We start from the raw sequence: 24,309 nt of genomic DNA on the forward strand, positions 1-24,309 counted from the left end.
GCCACTGTGGCTTGAGCTTCGCGATCTGACATCCCTTTCGGCCTGAGGCTGCAGCTGACGACTCAGACTTCACACCTAAGGCATACTTAATCGACTCGCGGACCTCTATCAAATAATGTTCTCTCCCCAGCCCCGCGAATTACAGCGGTGAGAGCTTCAACAAGCTTATCCATACCACCAAACTCGATTCTTTTTCTCCGACAACATCATTGTTCCACGTCTGCTAGATCCACTAAGAGGATTATTATCGTTTCACTTAAGAACTAACTTTGCGATTTCAGCCCAATACTCCACAGCTTCAATTACTTGCAGACCCTTCGAACCAATAGGCTGGACCCTGAATCTAGACTGAGCTATACCCGCTCTTTTCGGATTCAATATCATTGCAAGACTACTCCTCAATTCAGACTTGTAAAATATATCAATTGAACTGAATAATCATGGGCTGGTTTGACGGCGGTTCGTCTTTGGCCGATTGGGCTCCTGGTGCCTCTTCCTCCTCTCATAAACACCATCGATCGCATTCACACGACAAACACCATAGGAGCAGCAGCCACCATCGCTCTTCCGGCTCTATCTTTGGCGGCGGGGATCATCACAAACACAATTCCTCCAAAGCGAGCTTTTTTGGAGGAGATTCGAAACGCAATCGGTCGAGTTCGAGTATCTTCGGAAGTGGAGACCATAAGCACAATTCTTCACGGTCGAGTTTCTTTGGAGGTAGGCCACATGACCAACTTTATTACTTCATGTACTAATAATCTTAGGCTTTGGTGGCGGTGGAAGATCCTCCTCATATTACAAACGTAGCCCTCGAGGCGGATTCATGAAGCGCGCATACTCCAAGCTTCGAAGGCTACTGCGGGACCTGATATACTACATGAAGAAAAACCCCATGAAGGTTTTCATGCTGGTCATAATGCCTCTTATAACTGGTGGAGCTTTGACAGGGCTTCTTCATAAATTTGGAATCAGGCTACCACACGGTTTAGAGAAGATGATGGGTGGAGCTAGAGGCGGTGGAGGGGTCGGGCATGATCGTCATGGTGGGATGCAATTCGAAAGGACTCATGTCGAAGGGAGTGGTCCTCTTGGTGCTATGGGTGGTGCTATGGAGAGCATGGGAGGTGTCAGCAACGTTGTTGGAGCTATGGGCGGCATTGGAAGCGCCATGAAGATGGCGAAAATGTTCATGTGAATGAGCTGGGGTGAGAATATGGTGTACTTGGTTCAAAGGGATAAAGGCGATATTGACAATTTGCGGAGTTTGTGAAGGAGTTGGATACCAGAATGTAGGATTTTTTTGGTGTGGCTATTGTGTTCCCATTTCACGACCAAGTTAGAATGATGTAAAGTGCAAGGGTAGCTTATGGATTTGAAAGATGAGTGAGCATGCAACATTTGATTGTGTGTTTGGAATTCGACTGATAAGATATTTTCATTAAGCTTTTTAGATATCAACACCGATACGTGTTCGAGATTGCTACTTGCTGCGTATTTCCCACTATCAATGCCTGAATCGGAGCTACAACTGGTTCATCAAAGTTGCCTGCCTCATCGATCAATGTTTCACAAATCCATGCCAGTGTACAGCGGTTGACTAAAAAGCAACTGATATAAATTATGGTGGCACATGCCTTCGCTATAACCGCGCTCTCTTTTTGTCCATCATTTAGTGAGTATGATTGGTATTAAGGCGCAAACCATGTTTAATAGGATATTTCGTACTTTTATGCCTATCCAATCCAGCGAACTGACTGCCACGATTATGATTTGGCGAATTTCCTTTAACGGGGATGACCATACAATTTGTGCTCAATCGGCCTCAAACAGAGAAAAAGTCAAGATCCTTGACCATCCCGGGGAGTTTCCGCTAATGGTACAGTGAAATACTCGCCATAATCGAATTCCTTATCGTGGTTCTCGATTGTCGATTCTCGTGGATCTGGATGAGAGAAGACAACAAGGTGTTCGCTTAGATATTCTTTTGAACTTGCCTAGTCGCTGTAATGAAATAGTTCAATATAGTCTTTTTTCACATTCATAACTTCATTGAAGGGCCCGTTTATGTCAGCAATGACTATTGTAATGTGGTAATTGGTTTACTTTTGTTCGTCTCACTATATTCTCCGCGGTGTTTCTAAGTCTTAAGTCTGTAGCACTACACCCAAGTCAATGTATGATATAGGATTATCCCCTCACTGGCCATGCGTTTACATCAGAAAGCTGTCTTTATTATGTTCACGCTTGAGGAAGGAATTTTATGTTTAGTTCATAAGAAACCTAGGGAAATGTGAGTTCAGGCTTCAATACTGTCAAAGCCTTAGAGCTGATGTGCGTTGCGATTGCAGTATACGATTGATTTACAAGAGACGTATATATTTGCTACATCAGATGGTCATATAACTGGTGTTACCTAGGTATTGCTACGGCGTTGCAGTGAGTGGTAAAAAGTCCAGCTCCCTATCTGGCATTGAATAGATAAGTGGCTGTCGATATACCACTATGTAAAGGTAGCTAATGGGTTAAAGCATTAGCAGGCAAATGATTGACGCCTGCCTGGTGTTAGCGAATCTAGTCGTCAGTATTTGTAAAGGTCATTGGAACGTTAGCATGATTGCTGGTGTAATAGCCATTGTTGTATGGTATATAGCTATGTACTTAGGTAGTCAAATATATATAACACATATCACCCGTTCATTCACACTACAACTTTGCATCCGTTCTCCCTGCAAACTCAACCTTATTAGAACACCACCCCACGCCTTCTAGACCCACCTCAACCACATCTTTATCCTTTAACCACAGTTGCGGCTTCCTCCCCATCCCCACCCCCTGCGGCGTTCCCGTAAAGATCACATCGCCAGGCAACAAAGTCGTTCCTTGACTTAAAAACGCAATCGTCTTCGCAACTCCAAAGATCATATCTTTCGTATTACTATCCTGTCTCACCTCTCCGTTAACCTTCGTCTGGATCCGCAAATTCTGCGGATCCTTGATCAAATCAGCACTGACGATACCAGGGCCGTAGGGTGCCCAGCCATCAAAGCCTTTGCCTAAGGACCATTGCCCACCGCCGTGCTTGATTTGCCAGTCGCGGTGCGATACATCGTTGCCGACCGCGTAGCCTAGGACATGGGAGAGGGCGGTGGATTCCGAGACGGAGGAACAGGGACTGCCGATAATGGCGACGAGTTCGCATTCGTAGTCAAGGCCACTGCCTTGTTGGGCCATGGGATGGATGGGGATGGGGTCTGTTGGGCCGGTGAGGGATGTCATGGGTTTGTACTGGGCGTGTGAGTTTGTGTTTTTAGACCTTTGATAGGGTGCGGCTTACGAATAGGATTGGGAATTTGGGAATGGCCATGTTGGACTGTTGCTTGTTAGAAATAACTTTACAAACTGTCATTGGATAGGTATTACCTCTTTGGCGTGTTGTTCATAGTTGAGACCCAAGCACCTGACAGTCTTCACATCTTCCATAGCCAGTGGTGCAAGTAGAAGTCTAATATCGGCCAGGCGATCCGTGACTTCATGTTTTCCAAAGATTTCGCCTCGGATTATCTTTGCTTGTTTGGCTTTTGAGATGTCAGTTACACCTTGCGGTAAGATGGCATCTCCGTAGTATGTTTTCCCATCTTTGGCCAAGAAGCGAACTAGACGCTGTAAGAGTTAGTTACGTGGAACACAATTCATTTGAACAACTTACTTGAAAGGTAGGCATGGCTCTTAGCATAATAATTTGCTTAAATTTTACTAAAATGCCACTATGTATTAAGTTGGGATGAACTTCCAAAAAGACAATGGGATTGTCGTTTAACTCGTCGACAACTCACCCCACCAACCCCCACTTTTTGCTCCAAGCTCGGCAATGTCGAAGTCAACAGGGGTAGCTTTGAATCAAGTCAACGTCACGAAGCTTCATTCTCTTTACCCAGCAGTCAATTGGGCTTGCACAACGACAAAGTCTCAATCATGGTGCGTTATTCGGGGCTTCAGAAGGAAGTCTTTGCATTGTATCGACAATGTCTTCGAGTCAGCAGGAAAAAACCAGAAGTAAGTGTCCGAATGCTTTAAGAACCAGAGAGGGTACATTCCGGTCCTAACTTTTTGCATAGAGCTCAAGGGCACATTTCGAATCCTACGCGAGGTACGTAAAACAATTCCTGTTGGAGGTCGAGTCGGGTGTGAACGCTAAGCTGTATGTGACAGAAATGAATTCAAGAAAAGCATCGGCCTCGACAAGAAAGATTTTGGTGCAATTGAGTACCTATTACGAAAAGGCCGCAGACAAGTCGAAATGTACTCCTCGCCAGGAATCAAGGATATAAAATGACGATGGAGAAGCATTCCATGGAAGTCCTGTGGCTCTGCTACTAGCCTAAGCCTCGAACAACGACATTGGGAAGGAACGACCCCTTGGGACAGTCTGTCAGAAGTCTGTCGTAAAACCTGGGTATTGCGACTCATACATCCTAGATTTCTCTCTCTATCACTCTCGAATTAAAGCATTCATACTCTATATCTGTAATGCCATCCTTCAAAATACGATGGAGGGGGCGTCCGCATCGTCATTTACCTCGAATACAACCCACATCCAAACGACGCACATCTTTCGCCAGCCAAACTACCACTCCAAGTGCAGCAGAAGAAGTCCTACGTACGCCTTTGAGCGCCGCTTTGCAACAAGAGAGGAGGAAACAACGCCAGATTGCTCGTAGTCGTAGTAAGAGCTCTCCGAGTTCGATTGCCACATCATCTCGCAGGAAGGGCTATGGAAGGATGTCACGAAATATACAGTTTGTTGGGAAGCAGAATTTACGAGTGCGTAATGGTACCAGAAGTCCTTACCAGAATCGCAATGTTATTGTATCCTCGGATGGAGCTGGCGTATTTACGAAGCGACCGCCCTTCGACTCCACGCAAAGTACCGGCACTGTACTGGATTTCGGAGATACAGATATCCCATGCGGCTCTCAACCGACTGGAACAGAACATCACAATCGAAAAGATATCCGCTTTGCCTCACGAGGTCCTGTTACCCGGATTTCCAAGGCCGCCGAGAAGACGAGAATTGCTAAGCGGCGTTCAGTAACACCGTCAATCGGCAGACAATCTCCTAGACAGCAATCACCAGATCGGACGCACACTCGAGCCTTTGACAAAATCCATCAACAAAAACCCCACAAACGTCCGCAGGTTGCTGATTTAGGCCGGTCGTACGATCCTCGGATCGACCCTTGCGAGCACATCGACTGTACACCTGCGGATGAATATGTTTCTTTGGAATCTGCACCAAATTCGCAGGCACAAACTTCTGCCATAAGCTCTGCAGAGTCATCTCAGAAGACTGCGAAGGCACGATTCAATGACGCTACTCTGTGGGAGACCATAGATTCAACGAGATTTCCGCCTGATGATGCGAGCATCTCAACGCCAGTACCTTCCTCAGACGCTCCCACTTCGAATGTATCATCTCGTAATCGGAAACAAGCTAGGCAGCTTACAAGATTTCAAAAACAGTTGGAGCTCCACTACAAGGCTGTCAGCTCCCTGCCAAAACAATCCCTCGTTCTTTCTCCCTCTGCAACAACGATATCCGCAAATACTGTCAAGGCATTTCTACCCTACCACACTCAATTCAAGTCCGCTGGCCTCGCTATCACTTCTCACGAGCAACAAAGAAAATCTCTACCGCCAAAACGCAATTCCTACTCTCCATGTATAGAGAGTATCGCAGATAGAAAACAAAACGAAGTCGGGGGCAATGATGGCCATGGCTCTTTTGTTTCAGGGACTACCGGCACTACAGGCACTACGATACTCGGTTTTACACCTCCGCATGAAAAGACATATGGAGTCTCGACCAAAGACCGTGCTCGCTCATCGTCTGCGTCGGATTATACAGCTGTTGGCTTCACTCCACCCCACGAGAAGATGATATCACGCCCTGTCTTCCAACAGAATCGACAAGGTCCCATATCGTCAAATCGAAACAATATTCCATGGCTTCAAAGACAAGATGTATCTCCCAAACAAACACTTCCTCCGCCTAGAATGAGTAAGACACAACCTAGCAGATACAAGAATTCAAGATTCGGAGAGCCACCGGCAAGCTACCAAGGCCCGAAGAACATGGCTGGTAGGAAAGCTTGCTCAATTTACCCTCAGTGCTAACGATCGCCAGGCCTAGTACCTATGACACAGCAAACAAATGAAGTTGAGCAGAATCCCTTGGAATACAGTGAGGATGATCAGTCATCTTCCACGGTTAAGGCTATGTCCCAGCAGATTAATGAAAAAGCCACCCAGACCGAACCCGCCTCAATGAAATACGTAGACGCTCGCACCCAGACCGTAGATGAGGAATCGACGGACCAAAAATACGAAGACTCTCTTACCTATCTATGCGGATCAACCAACCCAGACAAGGACTCTTCGAACAATACCGCCAGGCACACCAGAGTCCCGACCACAGAGAACGCTAAGGATTTGGCGGCTACAGCCTTAAGCTGTACATGGAAAAGATCACGCCTACCATGGGAACGTCCGAAGAGAACCGCAACACCCTGCCCAATGGCCGCCAGCGATCATGGAGTTAATGGGGACCCATGTGATTTACAACAAGACTCCGAAAATCCAACTGAAGTCTGCTCTACCGTTTCTGATGCGCAGAATTGTGAAACACCCATCAGCCAATTAACTCCACGTCTACCTACGCTAGCTCCTGTCAAATGTCTGGGTTGCGAAGTCTTAATTAATAAAAATGAGAACCTCGACGGGCCAACAGGGCAAGCTCAATCAAACTCGATTTCGGAAGATGCCAACGCCCAGCCACATATCGAGCAGGCACATTCGCTCTGTCAGCAGTGTTCTCAGTCAGTTTATACAGCGTATGTGGTTACCCCTAGTCGAAAGCCTACTTCGCCACCCAGACATTCACACTCCCACACCCATGGTGTGCATGATCGGTCGGCGCAGCCACAAGAGGCGGCGTTTCGTAACATGGATGATGAGGAAGTTGCTGATGCAACATCTAATTCTCACGTACACAAGTCCAAACACCGAAGGAGAAAATCTGAACAGCACAGTCGACACACAGATCCAGTGAAACAGTCTTCTATACCTCGAATTGATCCTAGCCTCAATCTTCCTTCGCAGGAAATTGAACAATACGGGGATTACGTTCAATCTTCCTCGCAACCAAGGAAAGCTCGTCATATCCATTGGCCGCATTCGCAGCGTCATGGTGCTCCAGCCCAACAATCAAACGGCGCCGAGGCTGCTGCTGTTAGACACTACACATCTTCTTCCAGGCCAAAGCATCACACCAAGACTCATGGTTCACACCATATGCATCATGCGCCTAACTCAGCTTCGTCACTTTCTAACCCCGCGCCGCATAGAACTTCGAAGACCACAAACCAGAAAGTATTTGACGGACTCCAGGTTGCAACGGCAGCCGCATGCGACAAAGACCTGGATGCATGGCTTATAGAGGTCAATGGCACAGGAGTTCGCCATTTCCTAGCCAATCTCAGCAAGTTCGAACCACTTGGCGTTAACGCACTTTCAAACGTAGCGAAGAGGGCAGCGAGGGACAGACGAGAGCAACTGCTGGTCTGGGAGAAAGTAAGGGAGCAGAATTTGATGAAACAGGAGCAGGAACGGACTGAGAGACATATTCATCGGGATAAGCATACTAAATTGGGATTGGATATGGAGACTGATGGTCCGAAGGGTGCTGAGGAGGCGAGGTGGATTTTGGAAGACTCAGGCTTGAAGAAGGATGGGAAGGGGGGGTTTAGTTTGGGGAAAGAAGGCATTGTTAGGGATGATTAGAAGTAGTTGTGATTAATACAGAGTTGAGTACTCTAGTATAAATCGACACGTATACACATTCTCTATTCCTTTCCGTCTATATATTCTTTTTTATAAATTTAATCATCTATAGCGCGTTATAATCACTTGAGATACGAGAGCTTCGTCTTAGTGAGATTTAATGTAGAGAGCTCTTGCTCCTAAACTAGATATTCCAATTTCCCTTTCACCTGCGGACTATTCCCACTATGATTGACACTAGTGCTCTCGACCAGCGTGCGACTAATGGGCTCTATAGACTTAAATTGTGAATAGCCAGTAATAGATTACTTTAATATCTCTAAACACAAGTATAGATCAGCCTATCGTAGGTGCATAAACTACCCGAATCAACTGTTGATAGCTACGAGAGTACTAACCGATTGCCGTCCGAATTCAACGAGATTCTGTCCTTTGCTTCATTGATTTTCGTACAAATGTGCCACCTAACGTAAGGGGTGAAGGCTCTCAAGCAAAATTGAAGTGAAAGTCATGCCTCAAATTGGAAGCACGAGGACGCTAGGCAGCACCCTGGAGCCGGTCCCGGTCCGACAGTCCCTAAGATTATTTGTTTAATTTTGTTGTATTTCGCAGAAACTTGATGCCTTATTCTAGGTTTCTAAGCTCCTCAGAAAATTGTAAGTGCAAGTGCGCGCCGAGGCGGCTGTTGATAAGCATAGTGGTACTAGCCCCCTCAGCCGGTCCCGGTCCGAGTTGTCTTTCTTCTGTTTTGTTGCATCTCGCACAAACCTGATGCCTCATTTCAGGTGTCAAGGTCCATATTCGCGGACTATGCTTATAAAGCCTTTACACGGCGGAACTGAAAAATAGAAGTAGATTATCTACGAACAAAGTATAGCGACGAGAATCACAATGTGCAGCAGCTGGTAGTGGGACTAAAATCGTAGATTTTATAAAGCGTGAAAAGGCCAGCGCTATTGGGAGTATTCTTATGTCCCTGATATCTGACACCGATACTCTTCTCCACATCTAAGATAGTATCTTGAATATTATTATCAGTTGATTGTTCTTATATCCTTGTGTCTAAAACATCCGGCACGAAACACTTCCACTTCATCCGCAGAGCCTCTGCTTTGTCCCCCGTTCTGGTCTGCTGGATCTCCATCTGTCCCTCTTGGAATTCAAACAAGTTACAATTATCGCTCTTGATATCTTCCCAGCCACGACTTCATTGAACTTTGCTCAGTTCCAAGCGCCTTGTTGGGTGAAGAGACGACGTTGGCTGAAATGTGCTGTTTCGTAGCAGAAGTTTGGTGAGGTTGAAGTCGTCTAATACTGTTTTGGTTCGGGGGAGGCTTTTCGATTTCGGTTTTTTAGAATTATAGGGCTGTGAGTGAGTGAGTCGTCTTACTTCTAAAAGGGTTGTGAATCACTTACACTTCAAAGTACAAACATCCTGGGTAAAGGCTTTCGGTCTACTAATATTCCGATATGATCCGTCAATAGCCGTGAGCATGTATCGTTCTCCTCGCTACATGCTCGATGGCCTTCGTGTTCTCCCAGGCGTCTTGTTTGAAGAAAGGAGGGGGGCCAATGAGTTTGCTGCTTCTTACAGATATCTGGTGGGATAGATATCACGATCGAGGTTTTGGTAGATATATATAACATGCGACCTCGGTGGTGCTGGTCTGTCGGGTTGTTAGTCGTTTGCTTTGTATGAAGGTCATGAGTTGCTTACACTTGGTCATTTTAAGAGCAACTGGGCCAAGACGACTAGCTTTGCCGTGTTCAATTATTGACCATCGACAACTGTACATAATTGTACTATTCCGACGATGGATCCAGCTGCTTCCATCTACTCCCTTTCGTATTTGAGAGGGGACGCATGAGCTCGATTATGATACAAGGTTCCGTGAAGAAGGTCGCTAACATAGAGCTCGTTAGACTTGGCAAACTCTTGTAGTAGGAGGGTGTGCTAAATCTATAAAGGCCTCAGTATCTTATTCCTCTGAAGTTAGGGAAGTACTTACACTTGAGCAGATTACAGGTATCCTTGCTAAGATATCCGGCTTAGCGGTATTCCAATGCATCCATCAATCTGATTAAATTTCTCCTTGCTGTTGACACATTTGATTGTTCTCTCTTAATCAAGCTCAACCTATGCGGGAAGATGGTTGACATGTGCTGCTTCCTCGCTGAAGGTGGTTATAGAGACCTGTGGACTATGTCAACTATTGTAGACTCAGAGGATGTGCGATTGGGTGGATTGTGGCCGTGGAGGGAGTCAGTGGCTTTATTTCCATAAAACTTTGCAAGTACTTACACAGGAGTATATTTTAAGCACCATGGCAAAGTCCTCTGGTATTGTGGCTTTTCAATACTGCCAATCGATAACCAGGTATGATTGTCATGCTCCTGCTATAAACTTGACGACCTTTAATTGATATACATCCGCTTTCAAAAAGCAAGCGGGAAGGTGATTTGTTTTGTACTGTTCCGCGCGAGAGTGGTGTTCATAAGGAACTTTGAATTATGTGGGTTTTGGTAGTCTGAGAGGATGTGCGTCTGGGATGGTTTAGGGCTATAACAAAGTCAGTCATGTTACAATGCAATACCTGGGAAGCACTGACATTGAGCAGACCCGTTCCTTGGGTTGGGTTGACGTCAAAACACCTCAAGGAGGTTTATTTTGTCTGCTGAGCTCTGCTTCGCAACAATGTTCGTTATAATTGGAAGTTGTCCATTGGATCTTAGCATTAGCAGATAATGTTCGGTTTTGGTGGTTTGACCCTGTAGAATATCAGTCAGTCGTCTTTCCCCATAACCGTTGGAAAGTGCTTACCTTTGGGATGTGCCTACCCGAGTGGACCAATGACATTTTTTCAAGTGTGAGCGTAGATCAATCGACTCCGATGCTTCTCTAATCTCCAAGAGCAACTGGAAGAATAGATTCTGCCCAGTCCGATATCTTCGTGTCACTTCTCAGCGGCGGCTCAACGGAATTCAGCGCTGCTGTCAGTGACCGGGACGTAGTTGCAACATCTAAGCATGGCTTCGCTGATACGGTTACCACTTTGTGGCTCTCAGCTTTGATGTTGAGCTCTGGGCGAATGTATCTGCTTGTGTAATGTTCGCTGACTGCTGTGAATCATCTACCGTGTGGCTGCAAAATGGAGTCGAGGCCAACAAGACTGACAGGTCGTTGAAAGTTCATACTGGAGCGTTGACTTGCTCTTCCTTGACTTCTGGCAGAAAGTGCTTCGAGATCAACAAGATTGACGGATGGTTGAAAGTTCATACCGGAACTTTGACTTGCTGTTCCTGGACTTGTCGCAAGAAAGGATTCGGGATCAACAACATGGACAGGTCGTTGAAAGTTTATACCAGACCTTTGGAATGCTCTTCCTTGACTTCTAGCTGTGATAAGAAGCTTTGGATTTACGTGTCTCGCGAGTTAAGAAGGATGTATGATCAACTCTTACCAGACTGGAAAGTTGTTCAAACTCGGTCATTTAGTGGGAGTAGAGTATTAAAAATCGTTTTAGGCATATGTTGTAGGATAAGTCGTTCGATGCTTCCATGGTGAGACTGTTGTTTCGCCTTCGAAGTGGCTGTTTGATTTCGGCGTGTAACACTATAGAAATATTAGTCGTCTTATACCGTCGAAAATTGATCTCAACTTACACTTGAGTAAATTTGTCTTTTGAAAACTAGCCAAGCACCTCTATTTTACCTCAAGAGTGCCTTGCGTAGTTGGTAAATTCAGCTTTTCTTACTTGATATCGATTTTCTCCCTGCTGATCGCACTCCAGCGCCTGCATCATGGAATTTATCTTTATTACCCGGACCGAACCATTTGTCTTCCAACTCTCCTGCACTCTTTGTCGGTAATATTATGGCAGCGCATATTTTTACGATGGTGTTATTGTCTTGAACATAATCTGTCACTGAGATTACTCCTTAAAACCAAACAATCTCACGTTCATACTGGATGTCGTCGAGGGAGCTTTCGGTGTAACAAGGACTTCAAGGCTTGGACTGCCAGATTCGCTCATGTTTTTCAGTACGCGTTGAGATTCGAACTGGAGACTTTTGTTTGTATTCATCGCTGAATGCCGTGATCAAGCAGGCATGATGAGGCGTTGGATATGGGGTGAGGAGTTTCGTGTTGTGGGGCTTCTCGAGCAGGGAAAACAGTCAGTAATGATCAGCCTCAAGTATGTTGCGTATGGACTACTTACCCAAGTGAAATTGAGGAAGATTGAAAACCATGCTTCTGAAGTTTGGGCTGTTTGTCAGGACATGGCAAAAAACATAGTTTCGCAATTGCTCAAGAATTGGGAGGGGCTGTTGATCCAAAAAAGATATCCGACGTTCTGCAAAACCTTCGCCAAGCAAGACCACACTGGGCGCCAATTTTGTTCAGAGATACGGTGAGCTGATATGACTTGTGCCGGTGAACAAAGGTTGACATTCTGCTAAAAAGATTGCTCGAATTGTCATTTCAAGTGGTCATTCTCCAAAGCCATGACTTGTCAATCCATCGGTCCCTAAACTCATTCAAGCATCTAGTAAAACCGAAGCTAGTTATTATTCCCTGGGTGAGGCTGAACAGCCAGAAAACGGAAGCACCAAATTACACTTTCTACCCGTCTTCTTGATAACCGCAAATTGCAACTTAACATTCTCTTGTGATGGACTGAATCTTCTAATAAATGATGAGCACTTTACGAAGCAAAATTCTCATATTTCAGATTGTGTGGCAATGGTCTCTTGTTTCATACCGGCATTTCTATGTTATATGCTCTGGGCTGGAAAGGGGTTGTAATATGCAATTGTAATAGTACGCTCGGTATCAATCATATCCGCAATCTCCTATCATTATCAATACGTCCGTATCAACCGTGTTTTGATTGAGACCCCTGTTCAATTCAAAGTTTCACCGCCGACTTCCCGTTCTATCATCATCTCGGGGAAAAGAAGAGCACGTGGTTAATTCACCTAGGCGATGCTCTCACTTCAATAGAGAAAGGAAACTGGCGACGCGTTGAAGGGCAATTATGTTGAGCAATAAAGACACAAGCATTCATAAAGAGCATTGTAGTGGTACCAGAAATATCCAGAGGTGTAGTGGTGGTCTATGATGTGCCATTGTAATTCCAATTTGATTATAGCAGACGATTTCTTTCGTCAATCAATGTTAATGGGCATCATTGTGTTAACTCGCAAATTTCCAATGTATCGGATATCGGAATGAGTTAAAGGATTAGCCATTGTTTCTTTTGTAAGCTCTCTAGCATTGACGCAGCATCCTTTCACCCCAGAAGAGCAAGTTATCTTGTCGGACTGTACAATTTCCGCATTTCACCAGGCTTACCACGCTAAGGTTTGTTTGCTAGCGTGCTTCTCAATGACCGGAAACCTTTCTTTCCGTAACCATTGTTTATTTGACTATTTTACCACTGTTTATGAAGGTTAAAATTCCATAAAAAAGAAACTCCAGACCTTCAACAACTTCTTCTGATACCATCTTTTCAGACACTCAATTTCTTCTCTGCAATACTGTAGCAACCTACCTCGCAACAAACTCCACTCCTTTGCTTTATTTCTGTACACTTTCGATCTCACTCAACCAAAGCAAAACCACAATGGCTGCCTCGTCAAGCACCAGTCGAATGGCTCAGCAATGGCCAGGAGGCAGACCACCAGTTTCTGATTTCAGGTACGCACCCCAATTGGAGTCCAAAGTCTACCATACTAATTATCTTGATAGTGAGAATGTGTTCATTGATCTGAGGGTGTTCGGCCCAAAGACGGAGCACACCACGGCAGCTGAAGGAAGCAGCCAAAACAAGAAGGGGAAGGAGAAAGAAGTGGTTCAAGAAGAAGGAAGTGAAAATCACAAGGGCAAGGAGAGCGAAGAGGTCCCAATCGCCATGTTCAAGGTTGAGAAGGCCTCCGCTTGTCATGGCTCCTATGTTATCAATAGGAAGCTTATCAACCAGACCTGGAGCGGCGACGGACCTTTGTCGTTTGATCTTCATGACTTCAAGCCAGAGGCTATTCCCCTTCTAATTCAATTCTTGTATCGGTTCCGCCTGAACGACCCCGAGCCTACCACCAATGAGCAAGATATTCTCGACGCTGCCACCAACCGAGTCCACCTCTGGTGCTTGGGAGATTATCTCGGTATGCCAGCCCTGCAAGACCAGGCCATTGCCCACCTTGATCTGTTCGCCCGTGGCACGAAGAGTGTCATGGTTGGCCTGTGGAGAACACAGCAAAAGTATATCTGGGAGAACACTCAAGAAGGCTACAAGCTCCGCGAGTACATGATCCAGGCGCTATTGACAACAGTCAACAAGAGTACCGCCAGCGAGCTGCGTTCAGGGCTAGACATCGGTGTTCTGAACGAGATGATCAAGCAAACGACAGCTCACTTGGGAGGCAAAGACTGGCTGCCATTGAAGGCTTACTTTCTTGACAACAAGTCGCAAAGAAACTAATTCTTTCGGCACATATTTGGTAAGTCTAAGAGCTCAATTTGTTTCAACTTCACCAGTCTCTAATAGGTCACAGGATTGACAGCATAACGGAGTTCACTGGGAGTGGTTGATGGCGTAAAATGGAGTGAAGAAAGGAGTTTACAAGGGCTTCGATTGATTCAGTTTCCTTGGATATCCGTTTTTGCTTTGCTTCATCTTCTTTGTTTAGATATTTTCTGGGATTCATCCATGTACAGCATTTGAGCGAGGCGTTTTTTGAAACAACTCAGTCTATTTTGAGGCAGTCTCTTTAGTTTGTAGTTTCAATCAAATCCGCAGAAACAACTACACAGAAGTATTTTTACTTTCCCATTTGAATGATAAATGACAACAGAGTTTCAAGGTACTGAAGTAAGCATATATTGGCAAGAGCAGATGTATGGTGTAAGTGAAGATGATTCAAACATCTATTATCTAGCTTTCAAGAAAATTTGCATTAGAGTTCGGAGAAATATATTGGTCGAATAACATCCACCTCATAAGGTTGGGACGAATGTTCATCGCTGGCGGGCACCCGTTTGTCAAATTGGAGAATCACCAAAATCTAGCAAATTAAGTTTACAGTATTGCAGTTGACTATAAAAATCTCATTATGAAATCGAGGCAATTAAGATAAAACTCAGTAATTGGGGATGTCTATTTAAACTATAGCTATTGAAAGCGTTTTTATATTACCAAGTGCCACAAGAAAAGCTCATTATTACCATTCTCTTTGGAAGCTATTTTTAATATTTTGGTAGAACACGCTGTTGCATTGTCTAGCTGAAACTTAGTCTAAGTTTCATTTCTTACAAAGTGCGGACGATAGTTAAGTGCTAGTATTTCGCAATAAGAATGAAGTGCTGTGTCCGCAAAAGACTGATGCATTGCGTGAGGGCTTGTGTTATGTGTACAAATACTCCGCTTGCAATGCCTGTCTTTGAAATCGTTTGTGAAGACCTGACCATCACTTTCCTTCAGCTCAATACAATTGCCATCACAAGACTCCATCATTCCACCACTGGGCTATCTCTATTGTCTCTACTCTAACAAGGTTATTGTCTATCAAGACTCTCAACTTCCCCCCTCATATGCTTTTCTCTGTCAGCAGCATTCCCGCGAATATTAAATCATTTTTGCTCTTGTAGATTTGACGACAGTTCTGTGTACATAACTTCATCTCTCACAATGGTACCATCTTTCACTACCAATTATATTATTCCCAATCTCCCGTAAAGGTGTCAAAATGATCGGCTTCCCCAGCATTAAGTGTCTCCTTTTGAAGATGATCAAGTGTGCCTGGTCTCGTAGACGAGCTTCGAACGCATGTAGCGGGGCTGGCTGAAGCACTTGAAGCAGCGTTGATAGCGTACGGTTGAAAGGTAGATGCCGTGGCTCCAGCTTCATCCCTCGTTGGAGCGTTACCACCAATCAAGTCTATAATAGTTACTCTCTCGTAGAGGTGTCAGAATGACCGCCTTACCCAGACTCGAGTTTCTCCTCTTGAAGATATTCAAGTGTGCCTGGTGTCGTTGAAGAGGCTTCAGCGCCTGCAGCAGGGTTGGCTGACGCACTTGAAGCAGCGTTAATAGCGTACGGTTGAAAGGTGGATGCCATCGCTCCACCTCTATTTTTCGCGGCGCGTCGTCAGAATAGGCAGTGGTTACGCCCGGAAGCCTTTCGCTAGATGGAAGGCGCCGACGAGCCTGCGGTGTGCTAGAGCAAGAATCTGAACTTTCACTGAGACTACTGGGAGTCAGTGCTGGATGCGAGCAATTGAATCGAAGGCTAGACTGACCCGACGAATTTATTGAGAGTGGCGGATGGATCTTCGTTGGCAGCCACCCCACCGGATATCTTAGTTCGATGGTATTTGGTCTTCAGCTTCGATGCTCTCTTCCGTGAGGTTGGATGAGGAAGGATGGAAGCCACCCAGATGCTCATCTGTTTCCAAGTAAGACCTCACTTTTCAAGAAGATAAGCATCAAAGTTCATACCTGAGGGTCTTGATGAGCATTGGATAACCATCTCTGTTTTTGTAGATACCCGGGTAGACCTTTTGGTTATTTAACGGCGTTGCCATTTTTGCTTTAACGTTTTTGGTGTAAGGTTGAACGAGCGAGTATCTTGAATTCCTCTCAGGTACGGATTCGTCTCGAGGGCAGCCCTGTTGAGAAAGACTTTGGATCATTGCTCAGCGCGAGGAGTCGAGGCGTGGATGGCACTTTCTCGATGGCAGCCCGTTCAGTTAAAAAAGAATACTGTCCGGCTTGATTGCTTTATACGAGGAGTTGAGGTTTGTACTAGCGTTCTTTCGAGAGGATCAAGTCGGTTGAACAAGATTCGTGCAGAGCGGAGAGTTGACTAAGAAATCTGTTAGCTTATTAAGATTGGGAAGAGAGTGTAGGTGGGCTATTGGATAACTCCTTATTCCGAATAATCTCTCCGCAGGAAGGGCGACTTTTCCAGTAGATAGCTCGTCATCTATATGTACAAGAGTTCTACAAGTACTCCAACTCTGCGGTTGTATAGGAAGGCAATCAGGTATAATGCTTGCGACTCACATATACAAGAGTGTTGTAGTCCAGTATAAGAAAACGTCTTCTTTCGTTCTAACTTGCCTTCGATATCAAGCACCTTCTCGACTCTGCAGTCTTCTTGCAATAATGATTCCACGAAATCCCTTCTTATCATACCCTGTTAGATCCACAGCCATCAAGTGATATATCTCTTTCCCTTCTTGGATTGACTTATGTGCCATCATTGAGCCCTTCGCTCTTCGTAGCAGCGGGTTCGGAGAAGATGGTAGTTGTGCGGCTGGGGAGTTCAGTAGAATGGGCGAGCAATATAGCGAAACGAATGGGAACTCCATCGAAGGGTAGAGTAGTTGTCGAATTGAGGCTAAGCGTGCTGTCTTTGTAAACAGCACGTGTTTTTGATATGACTCTGGAGTCAACCTGGAGTCTACAGTCGTGTTAGATGATCATAGTGACCAAGTGCGAATAGCCTCACTGCCCGGTCAGGTGCTCCCAGCTGGAAAACTCGGCACTGGGCGTGGTGTAAACATCGGGCCGCTCTGTCTTCCGCGTGGAATCACAAAGAACCACCCACAGGAGTTCACCCTTCGAGTTCTGCTCGTCTGTCAACCGGGAAACTTTAAGCCGGTCTAATCTTCTGTCTGTTCCGCAAATTTGATTCTTGTTTTGATATTCGCTAAGCCCCTTTGTGGTCGCGGAACGACAATAGGAGCGGGGATAAACATACGAATGTCAAGTCACCAAACACTTGATGGCTTAACGATTGTCAACTTGATATAGATACATAACACAATGGCCAGGCTTTGGTTGTCTTGAAGTTTAAAGGCTTAGCGCTTAATTTGTGTCCTGTACCGCCTCTCATACTTCAAAGTTGAATAACAATAAAGGCATGATTGTTCTAAGCAAGACACGGGTATGCTCGGCTCAACTTGAACATTCTGTGCTCAATAATATTTGAAAAAAGTACTATTCTCTGTTGTTCTCAGAGCTTGACATCTTGTACTGAACTTGTCTTCTTTAACTTTGACATTTCATGCTGTGGAACTCGTTGACTAGTAGACGTATAATAGAACTATCTACTTCTTTCTCTCCATAATGAAGAGAAGAGCGCGAAGATACCATTGTCTAATCTTTCCATTCGGATGAGCCACGTCCCGGTTGCCTTCTCCTGACCTCTTCCGCACCAAAGACCAGCCACTACACGCGAGAGTAGGACGACTTGGATCCACATCAACAATTGATATCTCGCGCTAGTGGGTTACCTCAGAGATATCAGTATTCACGCATCTTGCCTTAATCAACGCACTTGAAAATTCAGATACTTCTCAAAATAAAACCCTCTTTTACAACAAATTCACAACAAACAGTTTCGACGCATTACAAGCTTCACACATAACACTCCACACACGATACTTCAAACACAACTCTTCACACACAGCTATTCACATACAACACTTCCTACACAACACTTTTAAAGATATCTACAATCTTTCTGATCGATCTAACCATGTATTTCAACATCAAACCAAGCGACAGACTCGTTGAATGGTATGCTTCGGCGCAAAGACTGTACCGGACTTTGACGGGTGCCGTGGCCCCAGATATTGACAATTTGTCGGGTATGAACCTGGAGATATCATCAAATTCCCGATCCATTCCTCCAAAGCCAGAAGTGCTCGATTTCTCGTACGTATACAACTTGCAAATCATAGTACAAAGCTCTGCTAACCTTTCCAGGGATCCGACGCACATCTTCCTCATTGCCATGGGGCAGAATAACATTGAAGAAGGCAGATTTGCCGTCCACAGGCAGGTCGCTTGCTACTATCTTGAAGTAGTGAGAGTAGGTCTTTACAGTAAGGTAAAGACCGGAGCATCCAGCACGCCTCCTCCTGGTGGAGAAGGTGTCTTTGAGCTACCTTGCAGTAAAGATGGTGTGGCACTGCTTTTGCAGTGGCTGTACTTCAACCACCTGAGACCGCTCCCCATAGACATCACAGATGAGCAGCTTCTTGCCCACTCAAAGGCTTTGATAAACCTTTGGGCGGTTGCCGACTTTCTCATACTGCCGCAACTCAAAGACATTGCAATAGACCGGCTCGATATGTGTACCCGCATGACGCCCATTATGTTTGACTTGTTCAAACAGGAGTGGCAGACCATATGGGCAGTCAGCCATGATTACAATCGTAGCACTCAAGTGCTAAAACATTTTTTCATGGATTGGTTCATCACTTCTCTGAGTGAGGAAGAGATCGAGAATTTCGATGAGGAGACTGGCGGGGCCATCACTCTCGACATTGCCCTTGCGGCAAACCGGAGGTTGAGGAACAAACCTCGACCTCTCGTAGATCACTACCATGTAGTGATCGAGATGGAGGATAATGGGGAGGGGGGGACGGTGCCGGCGGGTGTGGTGGCACCATAATCTGGGGTGAGCTTGAACCTTGGATTGATGAGAATTTCATCCGTTCTGTTTGGTTGGGAATGGGTGGATAAGCTAATGTTAAGATGATCCGTGATAAATTCTCTGGGTAAGCTTTCCTCTTCACTTCGCTAGATCTTCCGCTAATATTTTCAAGTAACACTGGCTATTGGATCATCGACCTCTGTCTCTTAATGGTTCAATGATACCAAACACCTCTCGCCTCTTGGAGGAGGCTTAGCAGACCATCGGTCAGACCTCCGGTACATATATCTCGATGTTATCTTTGTCGGCGATCTTGGACCCGAAGTCAATGGAGACGTCTTCGTTTGAGGACTCTCCAACGGCCATCCAGTTCGTCCCCTCGCCCAACCACCGTCTCGAAATCCTCCCCAGGGCCCACTGATTTAGACCCAACCTGCTCCTCTTTCCTGTCGAGCGCGTGAGCATAGCCAGTCTCGGGCCAAGCAGCTACAACACCTAAGCACCTAATCTTCTTCCATCAACATCAGAATATCCCCAGTTGCACTACGTAAGTCTTTCCCGCAGGCGTCACTCCGTTGGTACTAACACTTCTTAGTATCGCAGCAAGTTCAAGCTCTCGAAGATGTCATCAACGGTCGGGTAAATGTAACGACAATAAAACCTTTTGCCGGAAGGTGTCGGTATTGAAGTTGCCGGTTCTCCCTTGGTAAAGGACGAAAATTCGCAGTCAATCTTTCCACCGTCCTACGGTGTGGAGGACAAGTTCCCCTTATCAGACAACGCTTCCAAGTTGAAGCGAAGTTGTGAGATTCTCGCAATTTCTTGCACAAAACATCTCTTTGCATCACAAGGAGAACTTGACATTTTTGTGGGGGGCGTTTGGATTAAGGTGGATGGCTGGCTTTTGTCTTTTGTATATTGAGGTGTTGGGAGCGAGGAGTTGATGGTTGATGTAATTTCTTTAGTCTTGTTTCTTTGGATATTCTTCGAGGTCTTTTCTGTATTTTTCTTTCTTTTGTATTATGGTTCATTTTGTACAAAGCTTTCCTTGTAGCGGTTTGTCGCGTTTTTTTCAATTGTATGTTAGATAGCTTTTTTGATTAATAGGTAGAAGGATAGAAAACTAGAATTGATTCAAAAATATGACACTTGGCTTTGTGTGAACCATCGCTTTGGTTTGATGAAGTTGACGGGTAGCAGATCATAGTGATGTTTGAAAGTGATCACTCAGCTCTTGATTGCATACCTGCAAGAGACTTGGAATTCTTGGAAGGAAGGAACGATCAACGGGACACTGTACGTTTCTACGAGAAGACTTTGCAGATGTTAGAAGAATGATGAACATTGAACTGCCTGAGTAGGGGAGAGGACTTATTTGCACTGATATACTTCAGATTCAAATGTAAATCATCCCCCGTCCTCATTTCTGGCTACTCGTAACTTTCGAGACTTTCCAGAATACACAATATTCTCTCTTTTACCAAAGCCCCACTTAATGCAGAAAGTGCCTCTTGTAAAGGCAACTTGAAGCCAAAGAAGCATCGCCCGAGCAGCAGTATTCAAGCATCAGCGGAAAACTGGCTGCATTTTTCTCTCGAACTTTCTGCCTACCCCCATCAATTAAACTAACCCGTAGACGGATAATCCTCAACAAAAAGCTTATGGACTCTTCTCTCTCAATAGCCACCGATTTGCGCATTGAGTAAATCTTCATTCAGAAGAGTCGTTTTAAATCCCATCCGATCACTCGAGATATTTCCGAGGGACCACAGGCACAAGATATGTTCCTTCATATAATAAGCTGGCCATCTGCCTGCTCCCCCTTTCCTTTATGACATGGTATGAAAACGAATTGTAACGCTCGGAGGTTCCAAGATATTTGAATGCCAAGGATTTGTATGAGGATAAGAGGTAAAGCGCAGCAGTTTTGCCATAAGACGTTCAAGACGTGGAAGTCCTAGAAGTCTATTCGTGAAGGCGTGAGGTTCAAGCCAGAGGCTTCCGGAAGCTGTGCAGAGGATAAGATGTGCAGAAGACAAGGAGATGGATAGAACGCGAAGGTGTGGATATTTTGCGATTTCTGAGTGGACTGCAAGAGTTTCGGATGTTCTAAATTATGGCGGAAAACCAAACTAAAGGTTTGGGCTTCTGCGTGAGGTATTAGTGAAGTTGCAAACCAGTTGGGGGATTGGCAGATATTTGAACCGTGGCATAAACTAACAATGAAATGTAAAATTGAGAGAATAAATTTTGATTCAGCCAGGCAGAGGGAATAGCAGACCAAGAGAAAGCGTTTCTCAAGTCCTCAGAACTGTTTGTGGTAAGAATAGGTGAGTAAATGATGGAATGTGTATACGCTGGAAGATTCTTTTGTCGGGATATGTGCAACCTGGAATGCAGGTGTTGCTTAAGTACGCGAGAAAACAACAACTTTGGAGAATGATACCCAGTCACCGAATCTACGCGATATCACTCCCCCTCAGATGAAGACAGCAGACAACCAGATGCGAAATATGCCGCCTGACGGATCTTAGAATAAATTCCTGGCATCAAATTTCTTTACAAAACTGAATATTGTTTTTGCATTCGCCAGCTACATGCTGAAATGTTTCACTTGGACTCTGGATATCAGCGTCAGAAACAGTCGATACATCAGTCAACCGCGCAGATAATGGAAATCTGCCACCGATTTAGTAATGCAAAAATGCGCGTCTGCTACAGCTATCAAATGATAGCAGTGCTTCCCACCCTTTGAGAATTCGATTCTGATACCAGAGACTCGAGGACTCATGGTAAGTTTACTGCTTTCAGCTTCGAATTTTGTGCAGCGCTTACACGCTACCAGATGGCTCAACCTCAACAAAAGCCAATATGAACACCATATTTTACCCACCATGGCTGAGTTTAAAGCCCCATAGTTTTTGGAATTCGCAGGACAAAGCTTATCATGGATTGCGAATGTCCTCATACAGCTTCCTTCAGTGGCAAGTTGGTCTGCTAGAAGCATTTCCATATAAGATATCTACTGTATTCAGTCAGCGGTAAACACAAGTAAGCCCGAGGCCTCCACCTACCAATAACACTAGGAACTAATCATTTAATAGTGTATTTTTGTCTAATACAGAAGAAGACACTGGCGAAATGATCCACGACTGGGACCGGCCTATGAAGAAAATTCGAATTCGATACTTCTGAGCATACTTCTTGAGAGCCCCTCGACGAACAAACTCAACCACAATTACGAATGACCTCTCTCCATAATCTCGAATTTCGAACACTACCAAACAGAGACTACGACCCCTTTCATTAAGCGACGATACAAATACAAACGACGAGAAGAAATAAGTAGGGCAATGTAGAAACTTCAGCGAACGCCTTAACAAAGAGATGGGACTTAGGAGATGTAAGGTCCCGGGACTAAAGACAAAAACAATCAGTGGAGCTGTTATATGAGATATATAACCTGTAATATCTGAGCTCATATATAAATTATTGAGAGATACAGGGGAAGCGGACGGAGGGTTGGATATGTTACCAAACGTCTGTTACAAGATCTTCTGATCTTGAGACTCCATCGGAGCAAGGCACCTGTTCTGTTAAGTCAGGAAAGAATTAATGCCGTAAGCGATGAGAATAACATAGGGTGGTTTAGCGATCAGGATTGGTCAATACCGAAGGGATGGAGCTTACTGGGAGTACACGAATTCGATGGATATTATACTTCCTTCCTGAAAGAACGCGGTCTCCAGGTAGGAGCAAACAGGTATGTCTTCAGGTAGGAGAAACAGGTATAGCAGTAATCTCGACAAGATAGAACTACAAGGAAGGTTGACCAAGATATAGATGTACCCCAAACTCTGCCGAATTTGACTTCTAGGTCTTTACGATCTCGAATCGCCACGAAACCTATGCTTATAAATTGATCCAACCAACGACAACACAGAACCATACGAGTGGGATAGCGAATAGCGGGCTAGTTGTTATGCTTCGAGCCAGACGGAAGAGTTGCGCTCGGCAGAGTCATAGGGTATTTGTAGGGACGTCGGTTTCACAGGCGCAGTAGCTGCTAGAGAAGATTCTAATAATTTAAGTATCCTTTGGTCTCCGACAATTCCGAATTATCCCTCCTAAAGTATCTGAACAGCCACCTCACCACAGCTGGATATCTTGTCTATTCCATCAACGATAACGAATCGGCGTGCGAGCGAAGCAACAAATGTTGGTAAGCATGGCATAAATAGAGCAAGGAGGAGGGGTCGCGCTTGCCTGGAGCATAGAGGGTCAGCAGAAGCATCTATTTTTGAAATTAGTAGCTGCTAGAAGATAATCAAATTAAGTTTCAGATATACTTCTCAAATTCCGACGCCTTCGACTTGTTTTCCACACTATCAAAAATCGTCACAAGGCTATATATCCACTCCACGCAGATGAAGACAAATTTGACATGCACGAGGAAAGAACATGACAACAAGTCTATGGGACTGCAGGACATGGAGATTGACGGAAGAAAAAGAGTTGAGTATACGAGCAGCAGAGCTGGGTCATGGATCAGGAGCTTCGTTGGAAGAATGAACTTCAATCAATCAGCGGAAGGGTGAGTTTGACAAGGTCATCAAAAGTAAGTCCACAAGCAGATCCAAAGTCCTCGAGCTGTAACATTACTAATACAAAGGAGGATAGTCGTGGTCTAGAAAGCTTCTTTAACATCGACGACATCTATCTGTCCCTCCTATGATATATCAACAGCCACCCTACTGTAGCTAAAGCTATATTACCTTCGAGCACGACAACATAAAGACGCGCGAGCGAGTTGGCGAGTTGAGGGATACTGATTGGTATATCAGAGCACAGAGGGAGAGGACGCGCTTAATACAATGATTAAACAACAGCAGAAACGGGGGTTCGAAAAGTCCGAATGTTTCAACTGCGGTTAAAGAGATTGAAGACTGAAGATTTAAGGGTGGACGCATAAAACCCAATTGCTCTACCATATATAAGGAAGACGTAATTTAGGAAT

At 45.0% G+C, this 24,309-nt stretch overlaps 6 protein-coding genes across 6 annotated transcripts; 4 read left to right on the forward strand and 2 right to left on the reverse strand.

Annotated features, from left to right (window-relative positions):
* Window positions 1-440: 440 nt before the first annotated feature.
* Window positions 441-1,198, forward strand: GLAREA_00233 (uncharacterized protein; the record flags this gene model as incomplete). The annotated part of the gene is made up of 2 exons (XM_008084993.1): window positions 441-720; window positions 768-1,198. 2 exons carry the CDS (start codon window positions 441-443, stop codon window positions 1,196-1,198), a joined length of 711 nt encoding a protein of 236 aa, XP_008083184.1.
* Window positions 1,199-2,706: 1,508 nt separating this feature from the next.
* GLAREA_00234 (FAH) lies at window positions 2,707-3,724 on the reverse strand (the record flags this gene model as incomplete). Its single annotated transcript, XM_008084994.1, has 4 exons — window positions 2,707-3,288; window positions 3,338-3,373; window positions 3,424-3,663; window positions 3,710-3,724. The coding sequence occupies 4 exons, from the start codon at window positions 3,722-3,724 to the stop codon at window positions 2,707-2,709; spliced, it is 873 nt and encodes a 290-aa protein (XP_008083185.1).
* Window positions 3,725-3,975: 251 nt separating this feature from the next.
* On the forward strand, window positions 3,976-7,842 carry GLAREA_00235 (uncharacterized protein; the record flags this gene model as incomplete). The annotated part of the gene is made up of 5 exons (XM_008084995.1): window positions 3,976-4,056; window positions 4,119-4,150; window positions 4,213-4,302; window positions 4,623-6,142; window positions 6,188-7,842. The coding sequence occupies 5 exons, from the start codon at window positions 3,976-3,978 to the stop codon at window positions 7,840-7,842; spliced, it is 3,378 nt and encodes a 1,125-aa protein (XP_008083186.1).
* Window positions 7,843-13,469: 5,627 nt separating this feature from the next.
* On the forward strand, window positions 13,470-14,327 carry GLAREA_00236 (uncharacterized protein; the record flags this gene model as incomplete). The annotated part of the gene is made up of 2 exons (XM_008084996.1): window positions 13,470-13,543; window positions 13,595-14,327. The coding sequence occupies 2 exons, from the start codon at window positions 13,470-13,472 to the stop codon at window positions 14,325-14,327; spliced, it is 807 nt and encodes a 268-aa protein (XP_008083187.1).
* Window positions 14,328-15,561: 1,234 nt separating this feature from the next.
* On the reverse strand, window positions 15,562-16,428 carry GLAREA_00237 (uncharacterized protein; the record flags this gene model as incomplete). Its single annotated transcript, XM_008084997.1, has 4 exons — window positions 15,562-15,782; window positions 15,829-16,091; window positions 16,144-16,284; window positions 16,343-16,428. 4 exons carry the CDS (start codon window positions 16,426-16,428, stop codon window positions 15,562-15,564), a joined length of 711 nt encoding a protein of 236 aa, XP_008083188.1.
* Window positions 16,429-18,389: 1,961 nt separating this feature from the next.
* Window positions 18,390-19,310, forward strand: GLAREA_00238 (uncharacterized protein; the record flags this gene model as incomplete). The annotated part of the gene is made up of 2 exons (XM_008084998.1): window positions 18,390-18,568; window positions 18,620-19,310. The coding sequence occupies 2 exons, from the start codon at window positions 18,390-18,392 to the stop codon at window positions 19,308-19,310; spliced, it is 870 nt and encodes a 289-aa protein (XP_008083189.1).
* Between the last annotated feature and the right edge of the window lie 4,999 nt (window positions 19,311-24,309).

This window comes from Glarea lozoyensis (assembly GCF_000409485.1).
Source record: "Glarea lozoyensis ATCC 20868 chromosome Unknown GLAREA3, whole genome shotgun sequence".
In the NCBI taxonomy this organism is placed as follows: domain Eukaryota; kingdom Fungi; phylum Ascomycota; class Leotiomycetes; order Helotiales; family Helotiaceae; genus Glarea; species Glarea lozoyensis.